The 16,973-nt window shown below is 40.9% G+C and overlaps 1 protein-coding gene across 1 annotated transcript in view; it reads right to left on the bottom strand.

Moving 5' to 3' along the window:
* The window catches only part of LOC133619882 (metabotropic glutamate receptor 7-like), a 279,178-nt gene extending 269,923 nt beyond the window's left edge, over positions 1 to 9,255 (bottom strand). The window contains exon 1 of the mRNA XM_061981152.2: positions 7,940 to 9,255. Within this exon, the coding sequence (XP_061837136.1) occupies positions 7,940 to 8,443 (504 nt within the window). The 5' untranslated portion in view covers positions 8,444 to 9,255. The remainder of the gene's footprint in view (positions 1 to 7,939) is intronic.
* Positions 9,256 to 16,973: the final 7,718 nt, after the last annotated feature.

Here is a 16,973-nt window from a genome sequence, read left to right as displayed (position 1 = left end):
AACATATAGAACATGCTATACATTTAACAAACAATCTGTCACTCCTAATCCCTAAATCCGATGAAATCTTATACGTCTAGTCTCTCAATCTCGTTACTTTGCGTAATGACAATAAAGCTGATTCTGATTCTGATTCTTACGTGCATGAGTTAAATAATATTATTTGATATTTTACGGTAATGTGTTAATAATTCCACACATAAGTCGCTCCTGAGTATAAATCGCACCCCCGGCCAAACTATGAAAAAAACTGTGACTTATAGTCCGAAAAATACGGTACATACATTTTGGAAAATAGCAAACAAATGTTTCTATTGGATGCAATTGAATAACAGTAACGTAAAGTGATAACCTTTACAATATCCTTGATCAAACAAAAATGATTCCCTCACTTTAAAAGTTAATCTAAAAATAAACTAGATCATTATAAACAAAGATACAGTATCTTATTCCGGAATAAAGTGACAGCTACACCATATTTGACTTTACAAATAAAAAGTATTTGTACCATCTTGGACAAAGAGAAACAAAGTGCTTTTACCACATCTTCAGGGCATTTATAAATAAAGTTGATTTGATTTGATTTGATTTGAAATGTTTGCAACAGGATTGTTTGGTTTGTCTTGTAAGATGTTTCGCCTCTCACCCAAGTAGGCTCCATGGACTTTGCAGCAAAGATCACATCCTAAAGACCAGTCACCCCACACCCACAAAAACAAACAATCTGATGTATGCTATCCAGTGTAATGATGAATGCACTCACTCATATATTGGGGAAACAAAACAACTACTAAGCCGACGTTTGGCATAGCATAGACGGCACGGGCAAACTCTTCAGGCCAAGACTCAGCTGTCTACCTGCACATCAGGGAGAAACAGCACTCCTTTGAGAACAAAAATGTACATATTCTGGACAGGGACGACGGATTGTACGAAAGAGGAGTGAGGGAAGCCATCTAAGTCAAGGTTGAAAAACCATCCCCGAACAGAGGAGGTGGTCTGCTACACCACCTATCACCCACATACAACACTGTGCTTTCAACGACTCCTAAAAGACTCTGTAATTTAGCCTCCAACAAATTTGTTTACAACACAATGGAATGCTAACGTGGTTAAACAGTAACACTGTGTTTGAATATAGGAAAATAAAGCACTCTACTTTAATAAAGTGATTATTTGGCATACCGCTAGATAGACCCCACGTACCACAAGTTACCACAGTTTGAGCACCACTGATCTAAAATAAAGTACACAATTAAAAAATGGATTAGCACACTTAATGTGTAGTTATTTTCCATAATAATACAATACTTTTTGCTGGTTATTTTGATGACTTACTATGTTTTACCCAGATTCAACTTATATTGATGTGACAACCAAAAACTCTTGTGATGCTGTAATTGGATTCAGCCCCCCCAAATGACCAATTCACTTCTTAGTCAGCAAAACTGATGCAAGGCTGTGTAATAATTACATCAGATGAGGGTTATTTACTTCATTTGAATACATGATGATAATAGCTAATTACTAATTATTGAAAATAGGGCATCACAGTTAATCAATTTTAAATCATGATCAGATCAATTACTTTTGGCGATGTTAAAAAATGATTTTCAAATCGATTTTACTCTCTATCATGTCTCGCGCCTCCAATCTACTGTAGGCTCCTGTTTCCTGCAAAAGACTTATTAAGCTCCCAGTTGAAAAAGTGCAAGTGCAAGTCAGTCGTGTAAAATTGGTACAGCTTCACAGTTTTGAATGAAAAGCAAACCACGACCGCCTCAAAGTCTGTCTGAAGACCGTTTCTACTAAACAAAGCAGCACGACAGACATATTACAATAATTCGAGAATAACTACATGCCGTGTAGAGTGTTGCATTACAGACTGCGCAAAAAAAAAAAAACACTGCCAACTGCTATGAAGCAGATAACCTTAGTGGGAGAGGATTTCAGATGTGGTAATAAGTTATGGATGTTCTCATTCATCCAGGTCATTGTCATCTCAGGTCATTCAATTGATGGCAACTGGACTGCTTGGTTTGTCTTGGAAGACGTTTCGCTTCTCATCCAAGTAGATTTCATCAGTTCATATGCTCATAGAGTTAGATTGGTCAGCTCTAGTCTTAGACTTAGATTGGTCTGATCTAGTCTAGTGGCTTGTGCCAAAACCCCAAAATCTATAATCCAACACCAAGAGGGTGTGCCTTGGCAAGGATGGTTTCTCCCTATCCTGGTTAGAAAAACTACTGTTGAGATGCAAGCAATCCTACTGTCAAAGACAGTCGTTGAAGTGTAATTTCCCCTCGTTAGTATTGAGGTATTGTGTGGCAGAACAATCGCTGTGGATCAACCACTATCAGCTCAACATAGGCAGAATTAAACTGTGACTAACGTTACAGTGGCCAAAATATTAAATATGCTTGTTAAGTAAAACCTCTGCCTTGTTTTTAAAGAATACTTGGGCCTACTACGCTACTGTATTTCAATGTTGGTCATTATGGTGGTGCTTGGAGTGACACGTTTTTTCCGAGGTGGTACTTAGTGAAAAAAGTTTGAGATGTTATAGATCATTGAAAACTGACACTTATTTTAGGGCTCTGAGCACCCCCATGTAATAGTAGCTTACAACGACACAGTTGATCAAGTCAGCAATGAAAATGTTTACGTTTAAAACAATACTAGTCCTTGTTATTATAGAACAGGGCTTTTCAACTGCCGGCCGGAGAATGACACCACAATGGTCCCTGACTTCAATTAAAATTTTTTACATTCAATTCAAACATATGTGCAGCAAATTTCTAAAACTACTCGAGCACTCCCATTGTGTATAGAGGGAGTGTAAACACAATGGCAGATCCTCGCATTGACGTTTTAACCTCGTAAAGGCCAGCGTCCATGCAGTGGACACTTGTATTATGCGAAACAGGGCTATTTTATTTATTTATTTGTAACTCCAAAAACAAAAGTCCACTACAGAGAACGCTGGTTTTCAAAACAAGAATAATAGTGAAGGTAATAGTCCAGCACCTGATCCTTAGCTTTCTGGAAGCATGGCCCATAGAACACTTAAGTTGGATACACCTGGTGTAGGTGGTATTATTTACATTTTTTGGGCAGAATTTGAAGGCAAAGTAGTGTTTCAATATATCACAGTGAAACCACAGCGCATCTTCACTAAGCACAGTTTTTCAACGTCCCCACAAATTATTTTAATATCTGCCCTCAAATGTACTATTGTGCTCTCCCTACACACTCTTAACTCGTGTGTTTAATATAGTTCAGGTTAGCTTAACAGGTTACCATTTTTCTTTATTTTCCTTAACCTTTCTCCCCTGAAGTCCTCTGGCACACCCAGGGGGAGGTAATACCTGAAAACCACGGACCTAATGCATTGGTAGTCGGTTGTGTCTGTGTGTGTCACAACATTGATTAATGGCATCTTATTGTATGTTTGTGACAAATATACGGTAATTATTAATTAGTTTTCAGTTTCCATCCATCCATTTTCTACCGCTTGTCCCTTTTGGGGTCGTGGGGGGTCGCTGGAGCCTATCTCAGCTGCATTCGGGCGGAAGGCGGGGTACACCCTGGACAAGTCGCCACCTCATCGCAGTAGTTTTCAGTTTATAGACCATAATATACAAACTGATTTGTCCATCAAACTTTGGGGTGGGACTTGTCAAAACAATAAGAAACCACTGAATTTTAGGGGAGGTTTCAGGAAATAATTTGCATTCCAACATAGGACTTTCTATTCTCCTTTTTCCCATAGTGCAAAAAGTATATTCTTTATGACAAAATCTTGGCACCTACAGCAGGTGATTATGTAGGAAAGGTGTATATTTTGGAAGGGATCCAAACTACGCTTGTCCGGCCTTGGTCGAGGTCAGTTTTCTGCTGAGTGTTACAATTATTTTCCAAGAAACTATGCAGCACAGTATATGTTGCTTTTTTAATGCACATACATAATGAGAGTGGCCACCCCTTGAATGTCTCTCGAGAGCCGGTGTTCTGAGAAAATGTGCAACCAGTTAAAATTTGTGACCCAACGCTACTGAGCATGTGCATGCATGCGAATCAACGCTGAAAGTTTTCTTGAACAGAGTAACCGTAGCAATTAAAAAATATATAAAACGTTGCTTGATTGTGGTTATTTTTAGCATTATTTTACATATCAGGAAACAAACCAAAACAAAAAATTGTAACAACCTTGATTAACTAAAAAATGCATTGCTGGTTGCTTGTCACAGTGACTCTCAAACTTTGGTTTGTGTACTACGCTGGCGCCATCTTGTGGTACGCCAAAGAATCACTTAATTTAATATTTAAACACAGTGTTACTGTTCAAACTGTGTGTGATGTTACAGCGGCCAAAAATATTAAATACAACCTCTGCCTTGTTTTTAATGAATATTTAGGCCTACTACGATACTGTATTTTAAAGTTGGTCATTACGGTGGTACTTGGAGCGCTTAAGTGTTTTTCGAGGTGGGACTTAGTGAAAAAAGTTTGAGAACCACATGGTCTACACTGTATGGTGACATTATGTAGTGTCAACAATAAGTATTTTTTACAAGCTCATATACAAATAATACAAACCCCGTTTCCATATGAGTTGGGAAATTATTTTAGATGTAAATATAAACGGAATACAATGATTTGCAAATCATTTTCAACCCATATTCAATTGAATATGCTACAAAGACAACATATTTGATGTTCAAACTGATAAACATTTTTTTTTTGCAAATAATCATTAACTTTAGAATTTGATGCCAGCAACACGTGACAAAGAAGTTGGGAAAGGTGGCAATAAATACTGATAAAGTTGAGGAATGCTCATCAAACATTTATTTGGAACATCCCACAGGTGAACAGGCAAATTGGGAACAGGTGGGTGCCATGATTAGGTATAAAAGTAGATTCCATGAAATGCTCAGTCATTCACAAACAAGGATGGAGCGAGGGTCACCACTTTGTCAACAAATACATGAGCAAATTGTTGAACAGTTTAAGAAAAACCTTTCTCAACCAGCTATTGCAAGGAATTTACGGATTTCACCATCTACGGTCCGTAATATTATCAAAGGGTTCAGAGAATCTGGAGAAATCACTGCACGTAAGAAGCTAAGCCCGTGACCTTCGATCCCTCAGGCTGTACTGCATCAACAAGCGACATCAGTGTGTAAAGGATATCCCCACATGGGCTCAGGAACACTTCAGAAATCCAGTGTCAGTAACTACAGTTGGTCGCTACATCTGTAAGTGCAAGTTAAAACTCTCCTATGCAAGGCAAAAACCGTTTATCAACAACACCCAGAAACGTCGTCGGCTTCGCTGGGCCTGAGCTCAACTAAGATGGACTGATACAAAGTGGAAAAGTGTTCTGTGGTCGGACGAGTCCACATTTCAAATTGTTTTTAGAAACTGTGGACGTCGTGTCCTCCATACCAAAGAGGAAAAGAACCATCCGGATTGTTATTGGCGCTAAGTTGAAAAGCCAGCATCTGTAATGGTATGGGGGTGTATTAGTTCCCAAGACATGGGTAACTTACACATCTGTGAAGGCGCCATTAATGCTGAAAGGTACATACAGGTTTTGGAGCAACATGTGTTGCCGTCCAAGCAATGTTACCATGGATGCCCCTGCTTATTTCAGCAAGACAATGCCAAGCCAACGTGGCTTCATAGTAAAAGAGTGCGGGTACTAGACTGGCCTGCCTGTAGTCCAGACCTGTCTCCCATTGAAAATGTGCGGCGCAATATGAAGCCTAAAATACCACAACGGAGACCCCCGGACTGTTGAACAACTTAAGCTGTACATCAAGCAAGAATGGGAAATAATTCCACCTGAGAAGCTTAAAAAATGTGTCTCCTCAGTTCCCAAACGTTTACTGAGTGTTGTTAAAAGGAAAGGCCATGTAACACAGTGGTGAACATGCCCTTTCCCAACTACTTTGGCACATGTTGCAGCCATGAAATTCTAAGTTAATTATTATTTGCAAAAAAAAAAAAAAAGTTTATGAGTTTGAACATCAAATATCTTGTCTTTGTAGTGCATTAAATTGAATACGGGTTGAAAATGATTTGCAAATCATTGTATTCTGTTTATATTTACATCCAACACAATTTCCCAACTCATATGGAAACGGGGTTTGTAATAAAAATTCACTTGTTCCAGGACCAGACCTTTTCTGAAAACTTAATCTCCTAGAGAGGGGGGGGGGGGGTCACCCACATCTGCGGTCCTCTCCAAGGTTTCTCACAGTCATTTTCATTGACATCCCACTGGGTTGTGAGTTTTTCCTTGACCTTATGTGGGATCTGAACCGAGGATGTCGTTGTGGCTTGTGCAGCCCTTTGAGACACTTGTGATTTAGGGCTATATAAATAAACATCGATTGATTGATAATCGAAATCCGCCCATTACTTATCACGGTAACTATCAGATTACGCAACTGGTTGCATTTTTTTTTATGAAGCAGGAAAATGTTTTCTGAACACCTGCTATGCCCAAAAAAAGTGTGTCCACGTGAGTATGTGTGTGCGTGTATATGTGTGTGGTTGTGTGTGTGTGTGTGTGTGTGTGTGTGTGTGTGTGTGTGTGTGTGTGTGTGTGTGTGTGTGTGTGTGTGTGTATGTTTGTGTGTGTGTGTGTGTGTGTGTGTGTGTGTGTATGTTTGTGTATGTTCTTGTATGTCTACTCTTCTTGAGACATCAACAAGGAAAAGTACCTTCCATATGTGGACCGGTGAACAAGTTAGGACCAAAATCATGGTCCCAATACGAAAAACCATTGCATCTAATAGAGAATGTCTCATTTGCACTCCTGGTGGTGAAATCTATCAAAAATAGGGTGCTCCCAAAAAGGAGCGATTTTTAAAATTGACTCGATTGATTGATTGAGAAGTTTATTGACATCTTAAAGAATTGAATCCATGTAATGCTTTAAAAAGGCAAATTGATGGCACAAAAAGCCAAAAGGTTTGTTTCCATTGTGGTCCATTATATATTCATCACTGTGTGTTGGTTTTAAAAGTGCTTCCCCTTTGCATTTGCAACATATGCAATAACAAGTGTGTGTAAGAAATTGAAATGTGCGCCCTTTGGCTAAAATTAATTAAAACATATTTTTTTAAAGATGTATTTAGAGACATACTGTAATAACTTGAAGTAAATAATGAAGATTAAAAACCATCCATCCATCTATCCATCCATCCATCTTCTTCAGCTTATCCGAGGTCGGGTCGCGGGGGCAGCAGCCTAAGCAGAGAAGCCAAGACTTCCCTCTCCCCAGCCACTTCGTCCAGCTCCTCCCGGAAGGATCCCGAGACGTTCCCAGGCCAGCCGGGGGACATAGTCTTCCCAACGTGTCCTGAGTCTTCCCTGTGACCTCCTACCGGTCGGACGTGCCCGAAACACCTCCCTAGGGAGGCGTTCGGGTGGCATCCTGACCAGATGCCCGAACCACCTCATCTGGCTTCTCTTGACAATTACAAAAAAATAATTTAAATGTACTAAAAGCTTACCTTATTTATATTTGCATGGTATGTATATATTATTAATGTTGTAAATACAAATCTTTGTATATCTAGAAAGGGTGGTCCTAAAGAGGTAGGCATTTTTCGGTGGTCTCAGGAAGGTAACAAATACAAGGATGTGTGTACATGTGTGTGTGTGTATGTATGTGTGTGTGTGTGTGTGTGTGTGTGTGTGTGTGTGTGTGTGTGTGTGTGTGTGTGTGTGTGTGTGTGTGTGTGTGTGTGTGAGGGGGACACCATGCAGAGAGCCCATAAAGACGAGCTGTTCTTTCAGTACCAAGGTGGACAAGCAACATTACACTCCATAATACAACGCGTTTAAATTGCCAAATTTGCACAGTAAACTTTCCTTTTGCAACAATCTGATGATCCCAAACAGAAAAGTAGTGCACACTTGCCTGGAAGAGGCGCAGGATATTGGCAACCATGATCGATACCGAACCCGCCGAGGCTCCGATGACGCCCACCACTTTTTCAGGCTTGACGAAAACCGGCGGCTCCCCGTTGGTGCACCTCACATCCGAGGTGTCCTTGGTGATGAGGGCCTGGACAAAAGTTAGAGACTGCTCCAGCGCATAGGTATCCCTTGAACAAGTGTCCAGCACCCGGGCGCCGAGGGTGATGTTGGGCAAGAGTTGCTCGTCCTGGTTGATCTGGTCCAAGGCGTACATCATGGCTTCCATCCGCTGGATGCCGTTCTCTTTCTTCAGGTCCCCACACGGCGCACCGTCCACCCCCCGGGCGTGAACGGGGAAAAGTCCGCCGAGGGTCAACTGGCCCTCGGTCCGGACCGAATGCGGCGCGTAGGTCTCCTGAGCCCGCGTCAGGTCCAGCAGAGTCCGCGTGAGGAAAAATACTCTCCAGAGAGAGCCCAGCTTGGCGATAAGAACGGGACGAGCCATGTTTAACTTTAAAATATCGAGTGGAAGACAGAAGCGGAGGGGGAGTGGGGGTTTCTTAACGCGTAGCCATTCTTCTTGTCACCGGGGAGGAGATTCAACAAGCTGGGCTACGCAAGAGCCGAGACGCGGTCCGTGAAGGAGGCTCGCTGCGCCCATCGCCTCGCTGCCAGCTTGTTGAATGGCGAAGCCTCGCACGGCAGTTCATAAAAAAGGCTTCAGCTGTGTCCGCTTGGGCTAAAATCCACCAGGCAATACACCATAAAACAAAGTCAACACACGCAATAGATAGCGGATCAATACTTAAAGCTGAGCTCCAGCAGAAGTGGGTGACATTCTTGTTGTGGACCAACTCCACGGGGGGTGCATCTTATCCTTCCCACAGCCTGCAGACATGGAGGAGGGGGAAACAAGAACGCAACGACGAGTAAGTCCTTTCTGAGCGGCGGGAAAAGAAGAGAGAGAATTTTTTTTAGCTAATTACAGATTTCCTCTCTCTCTGCAACCGGTCGTGAATGAGTCACGGCGAGGGATGCACAGTTTGTATCCCCCTTTTTTTTCCACGGAGGAGGACGTCACTCGGCTGCCTGGAAGAAATGATACAGGACCGTCACCTCCTGGTTTTAGGAAGTGAGCGAACAAGAGCGTCGGCTGAATAATTGCTCTTTCATTTGCATACTATCTCGCTCTACTTCTCCTCGCATTGATTGCCATCAAACACACGCAGGCACAAAAAGTGTGAGAAGACGTGACAGCGACATGCGGCTCAGTGTGTCTGCGTGGCTGAGGGCTGCAGGGATGAAGTGATGACAATGAGGGGGATGCCTCCCCTGGAATAGTTTTGTATTCATTATGGTGCACCTTTAAAACGGTGGGGGTGCGTTTGGAGAAGGTCCAGGCTGGTCGCCTAGGCAACGCATTTTTCACAAGACAAGTCTGATTCATTTTTCACACACGCACACACAAGTATACACGTAGGGACTTAACCACGCCACAGAGGCAAGAAGCCCTTACATCCCCTGAACAAAACACCCCATCTTCACCAAATACCGCACAGATGGTGCTTTTTACAAACCAACTGACTTCCCACCAATGTTCACGGGCAAAACATTAGTCAGGGAGTTTCTTGGCAGCGGTGTCCAAATCTAAAAAGCAAGATTGGTATTCAGAGTAGCACATGAATATTGTTCTATATAGTTTGTGGTGGGAAAAAGGGCTGCTTTGTATCTGTAGGCTTTTGGCTGCATTCCAGTCCCATGAACAATTCAAGTTGGTGGAAAATATGATATAATAATTGGGGCTGTCAAAAAGTTAACTCACGATTAATCACAAAAAAGAATCGCATTCATCATGTTTTAGTGCAAATTTATCACGCAATTTATTTTGACTGTACATGCTCTTTACCTGAACTGCACATGCGGTTACCTGGAAGGCAGCGTGAGTGTGGTATACACATTACACATCAATAATGAATAAAGCAAAACATGTTCTAGACCAGGGGTCGGAAACCCGCGGCTCTAGAGCCGCATGCGGCTCTTTAGCGCCGCCCTAGTGGCTCTCTGGAGCTTTTTTTTAAAAATGTATGAAAAATGGCAAAAGATGAGGGGGAAAAAATTATTTTTTGTTTTATTATGGTTTCTGTAGGAGGACAAACATGACACAAGCCTCCCTAATTGTTACAAAACACACAGTTTATATTAAACATGCTTCACTGATTCGAGTATTTGGCGAGCGCCGCTTTGTCCTACTAATTTTGGCGGTCCTTGAACTCACCATAGTTTGTTTACATCAGGGGTGCTCACACTTTTTCTGCAGGCGAGCTACTTTTCAATTGATCAAGTCGTGGGGATCTACCTCATTCATATATATAATTTATATTTACTTATTTATGAAATATATGTTTTTGTTAATAAGTTAAAGGTTTTTAATGATAATGCAAGCATGTTCAACACATATAGTTAATATTGTTAATAAATTAAAGGTGTTTAATGATAATACAAGAATGTTTAATACATATAGTTAATAATGTTAATAAATTAAAGGTGTTTAATGATAATACAAGTATGTTTAACACATACAGTTAATATTTTTAACAAGTTAAAGGTGTTTAAAGATAATACAAGCATGTTTAATACATATAGTTAATATTGTTAATAACTGGGATTTATATAGCGCTTTTCTAAGTACCCATAGTCGCTTTACATGTAGAACCCATCAATCATTCACACCTGGTGGTGGTAAGCTACTTTCATAGCCACAGCTGCCCTGGGGTAGACTGACGGAAGCGTGGCTGCAATTTGCGCCAACGGCCCCTCCGACCACCACCTATCATTCATCATTCAATTCACCGGTGTGAGTGGCACCGGGGGCAAAGGGTGAAGTGTCCCGCCCAAGGACACAACGGCAGCGATTTTGGATGGTAAGAGGCGGGGAGCGAACCTGCAACCCTCAGGTTTCTGGCACGGTTGCTCTACCCACTACGCCATGCCGCCCTTTAATTGTTAACAAGTTAAAGGTGTTTAATGATAATACAAGCATGTTTAATACATATAATTAATATTATTAATAAGTTAAAGGTGTTTAAAGATAATACAAGCATGTTTAACACATATAGTTAATATTGTTAACAAGTTAAAGGTGTTTAATGATAATACAAGCATGTTTAACACATATAGTTAATATTGTTAATAAGTTAAAGGTGTTTAAAGATAATGCAAGCATGTTTAACACATATAGTTGATACTGTTAACAAGTTAAGGTGTTTAAAGATAATACAGGCATGTTTAACACATATAGATTCCTTTCTTTCATGAAGACAAGAATATAAGTTGGTGTATTACCTGATTCTGATGACTTGCATTGATTGGAATCAGACAGTGGTGCTAAAAACGTCTGCATTTTCGAATGGAGGAGAAAAAAGTCCTCCTTTCTGTCCAATACCACATGAAAGTGGTTGGTTTTTGGCATCTTATTTGTCCAGCTTCCGTACTCGTTTGTATACACTTTACAAGAAATACATTGTCGGCAAACTCCGTAGCTTGCTAGCTTGTGCACGCCAGCTTTCTGAGACTCTTGTTTTGTTAGCGCAACTGTGCAGTCGGTCTTTGGAGTTTTGACGACAGGTACGGCGCCAGAGTCTGTTGAAATAAAGTGTTTCTCGCCTTCCATTCGGTAATTTTAATGAGCTGGCAGCAGCCAGTGTCATCTCAGAAGACCCTCGGGTGCCGTGAATGTCAATCAAGTGACGAAAGTGACGTCATAGTGAAGATTTATGATCGCTCATTTTTAGGACTATTTTTTTAATGCCTGGCTGGTGATCGACTGACACACCCTCCGAGATCGACCGGTAGCTCGCGATCGACGTAATGAGCACCCCTGGTTTACATGTATAACTTTCTCCGACTTTCTAGGACGTGTTTTATGCCACTTCTTTTTCTGTCTCATTTTGTCCACCAAACTTTTAACGTTGTACATGAAAGGTGAGTTTTGTTGATGTTATTGACTTGTGTGGAGTGCTAATCAGACATATTTGGTCACTGCATGACTGCAAGCTAATCGATGCTAACATGCTATGTAGGCTAGCTATATGTACATATTGCATCATTATGCCCCATCTGTAGGTATATTTGAGGTCATTTAGTTTCCTTTAAGTCCTCTTAATTCAATGTATATCTCATGACACACTATCTGTATGTAATATGGTGTTTAATTTTTTGCGGCTCCAGATTTGTTTTTGTATTTTTGGTCCAACATGGCTCTTTCAACATTTTGGGTTGCCGACCCCTGATCTAGACCAAAAATCACTTAATATTCTCTACTGCTCGCTAGAGTTACCATATCTGAGTTACTGTGTAGAAATATGGGGAAATAACTACAAAAGTGCACTTCATTCACTAACAGTGTTACAAAAAAGGTCAGTTAGAATAATACATAATGTTGGATACAGAGAACATACAAATCCTTTATTTATTGAATCAAAAATACTGAAATTCCATAACATAGTGAATTTGCAAACAGCTAAAATTATACACAAAGCAAGCTATAACCTGCTACCCAAGAATATACAACAACGGGACGGCGTGGCGCAATGGAAGAATGGCCGTGCGCGACCCGAGGGTCCCTGGTTCAATCCCCACCTAGTACCAACCTCGTCATGTCCGTTGTGTCCTGAGCAAGACACTTCACCCTTGCTCCTGATGGGTACTGGTTAGCGCCTTGCATGGCAGCTCCCTCCATCAGTGTGTGTGAATGTGTGTGTGAATGGGTAAATGTGGAAGTAGTGTCAAAGCGCTTTGAGTACCTTGAAGGTAGAAAAGTGCTATAAAAGTACAACCCATTTATCATTTATTTATCATTTAACAATTCTTCTCAAAAAAAGAGGAGAAATATAATCTTAGAGAAAAATATTTTGTATGCACGTACAACACTTAAGACCTTCAGTATATCAGTATGTGGAATTAAATTATGGAATGGATTAAGCAAAGCAATCAAACAATGTACTACTATGATCCACTTCAAAAAACTCTTCAAACTTAAAGTGTTTACAAAGTACAAAGAACAAGAACCATGACAAACATTCTCAATTTATTCATTCTCAAAATAAACTTACTTATCTCCATTCATCCATTTTCTACCGCTTATTCCCTTCAGGGTCGCGGGGGGCGCTGGAGCCTATCTCAGCTACAATCGGGCGGAAGGCGGGGTACACCCTGGACAAGTCGCCACCTCATCGCAGGGCCAACACAGATAGACAGACAACATTCACACTCACATTCACACACTAGGGCCAATTTAGTGTTGCCAATCAACCTATCTCCAGGTGCATGTCTTTGGAGGTGGGAGGAAGCCGGAGTACCCGTAGGGAAACCACGCAGTCACGGGGAGAACATGCAAACTCCACACAGAAAGATCCCGAGGCCGGGATTGAACTCACGACTACTCAGGACCTTCGTATTGTGAGGCAGACGCACTAACCCCTCTTCCACCGTGCTACCCCTTACTTATCTCATCATATGAAATATGACTGACTTCACCAATTATTATTATTAAATTATTATTATTTATATATTTTTATTGTGATTACTTATGGAGTATATTGTGAATAAATTGTGAACAGGAAGTGAACAAAAAGTTTTAGCAACCGTTATGTAAAAGAAAAGGGGTAGGATTAAATAAGCTCTGCTTCTTCCTACTCCTTTTCGAACATGTTGAAAAGAGAAACTGGAAATTGTGATGTATCATGTTGCATGCTTGCATGTTCGAAATAAACTCAAACTCAAACTCAAACTCAATACTGTATGGTCAGTGATCAGGTCAATGCGTACTTCAGTGCACATATGAATAGAATAGAAAATAATAGAATGCCTTTCATTGTCACTATACACAGGTACAATGAGATTAAAAGCAACTCCAGTATCTGTGCGACAGTCTATAAATATGCAAAACATAGGAAGGAAAGAAAATAAAAATAGTGCAAAAGGAAGTAAGGTACACAGTCCAGTCCTGAGAACGAATGTTCTGAATGTGTTGTTTAATGTGTTGTTCCCGGGAGCGGCCACTGCTGCTGCCCACTGCTCCCCTCACCTCCCAGGGGGTGAACAAGGGGATGGGTCAAATGCAGAGGACAAATTTCACCACACCTAGATCATCTTTTTTTTATGCTGCTCTGTATCCATCGGAGAGTATGTAGGTGTACCTAATGTTGTGACCTTCATAATGTTTATGAGGTTAATTTTCAACTGTTTTTGGGAAAAAACTTACAACTTCAAGGTATATACTTAACAGTGTACTTTTTTGAAATATAAATTATTATATTTATGGAGAGGGTGAGACATGGTTTCATTTTAAATTTGGGAACACCTCCACAAACAAACATCTCGCAGAAAATAGGCTATAAAAGTGACTGTGGAGCAAAATTTACACCAAACCATATCCAATACATTTTTGCTAGACTAAAAAAAATGTTTTAAATGTAGATTAAAATCATCATAGGTCCCTTTAAAAGTATAATGATGATTGTAGAACGTATAGATGGTGATCACAGAGACAGATTATCGGATGCAAACAGTTATTACAGTTACGTCAGGGTGGTGACGTCACTCAAAATAAGCCAATTAAATTTTTTTTACCTACAGAGAAGTGAATGGGAAGCAGATGAGATGGCCATGGCTTGCTTGAAAACTAAGAAGAGTTGAGACCGAAAAGCGAACATTTAAAAGTGAATCGGTGGAATATTATATATATCGATATATAATATATCGATGTTTATTCTCCCAGGATGTGGTTCTAAACTGCTGCTTTGAAACTGTAGCGCTGCTCAAAACGTGGAGCGCCATTACGAGACCAAACATGCACAGATCATTTGAGAAGTATCCACAGAAGTCTAAAGTAAGAGCATGAAAACCAACGCAGCTTAAAGCCCAGTATGAAAGATGTACAGGAGTCCTGACACTTTTACTTACAGCACAGCAATGTGCAAAACAGGATCGTATTGATTTTGAGGAAAAACAAAAAATCGTTCAGTGACAGGAGAATTGTGAAATATGCTTGAATGCTGCTGCTGGGACCTTACTTGAAGGTCTACAAAAAGAGGAATTATGTGGCAAATTCAAGCAAATCCCAATGTCAGCTACTACAATAACAAAACAATCAGAAACTTTAACAGGAGATATGCTAGACTTTTGACAAGAACAAGAAAGTTTGATCATATTACGCCTATACTGGCTCACCTGCACTGGCTTCCTGTGCACTTAAGATGTGACTTTAAGGTTTTACTACTTACGTATAAAATACTAAACGGTCTAGCTCAATCCTATCTTGATGATTGTATTGTACCATATGTCCCGGCAAGAAATATGCATTCAAAGATCTCCGGCTTATTAGTGATTCCCAGAGCCCCAAAAAAGTCTGCGGGCTATAGAGCGTTTTCTACTCGGACTCCAGTACTCTGGAATGCCCTCCCGGTAACAGTTAGAGATGCTACCTCAGTAGAAGTATTTAAGTCCCATCTTAAAACTAATTTGTATACGCTACCCTTTAAATAGACCCCCCTTTTAGACCAGTTGATCTGCCGTCTCTTTTCTGCTCTGCCCCTCTCTCCTGCGTGGAGAGGTTATTAGGTGACCACAGATGAGCCGCTAGCTGTTCAAAGTCGGCACCTGAGTTGGACCACTCATCTGTGCATCAGTTGGGGACATCTCTGCGCTGCCGACTTGTCTCCACTCAAAAGGATCCCCTGCTGGCCCCACTATGGACTGGACTCTCACACTATTAACTACAAATTTTTGTAGATCCACTTGACGTCCATTGCACCGGTCACCCAGGGGGGTCCCCACATCTCCGGTCCCCTCCAAGGTTTCTCATTGTATCCCATTGGGTTGAGTTTTTTCGTGCCCTGATGTGGAATCTGAGCCGAGAATGTCTTTGTGGCTTGTGCAGCCCTTTGAGACACTGATATAAATACACTTTAATTGATTGATTGATATATTGTTGCGGATTGATGCAGCTAATCAGAGTGCTGCATGTGTATCCTTAGCCATAGAGGAGTCAGTCGACAGCTAAACCAGACAGTAGCTGTGTTTCCATTATCCCTAAGAAATGTGCAAAACTTTAACATCGCAAAAAGAAACTCGTAATGAAAACACCCATATTTCGAAAAACCTCTCAAATATCGCTAGAACATTTTTACGTTCTCAGGAGGTGGATTTTCAGATGTTTTGATGTTGAAGTATGTCACTTTTTTGCATTCACAAGGCAGACAGAGACGTCTTGGTCTCGCTTCTGATCGGTCGGGCGGGGGGAAGGAGGTGGTCTCACAGGCTCGGAGGGACCCACATGCGCGAACAATGTCGAGGGGGCCCTTGAACCCACAATTCGTCTGTTAATTTCTCATTCACAATTCTCTCCCAAAAATCCCTTATTTGTGGCTGCGTAAGTACGTTGCCTTTGAGCGATCATCCTCTGCCTTCGTCTTCAATTTACATTTACGGCAACAGCAACGGCTACGATTGTAAGCACATCTCCAAATCCATCTTCTTAAAAGGGGAGTCTTGTGGGATTATATTTTACAAGAATTACGGCCTTTAATGGAAAAAAAAACACCCTTTAACGGAAACACCTACAAGTCGCAAATGTACTTTGTCAGCATTTTTTTAATATCACTTTTATTTTGCATGAACTGCAATGGAAATGCAGCTATTGATGAGAGCATATGAAATTATATTTAAAAAACCTCCACCAAGCAGAGTGCCTCAACTGCCTTGAACCTCATTGCACGTCACTAGCTGCGTTTCCATTGCGTTTTTTTTTCCAAAATAAAAGCGATATTTCAAAAATGTTTGTTTACAATTAAACAATTCTGCTGCTGTGATTGTCAATAGAAGACGAAGGTGGCGTATGATCGCTCAAAGGCAACGTCCTTACGTATGGCAGCGACCACGAACAAAGGATTTTTGAGAGAGAATTGTGAACGAGGAATCTAAAGGGCTCCCCCGACATTGTTCGAGCATGTGGGTCTCTACGAGCCTGCGAGTCG

The sequence above is a fragment of the Nerophis lumbriciformis genome, linkage group LG01, assembly GCF_033978685.3.
Source record: "Nerophis lumbriciformis linkage group LG01, RoL_Nlum_v2.1, whole genome shotgun sequence".
Classification (NCBI taxonomy): domain Eukaryota; kingdom Metazoa; phylum Chordata; class Actinopteri; order Syngnathiformes; family Syngnathidae; genus Nerophis; species Nerophis lumbriciformis.
This window is presented reverse-complemented; position numbering and strand designations above follow the sequence as displayed.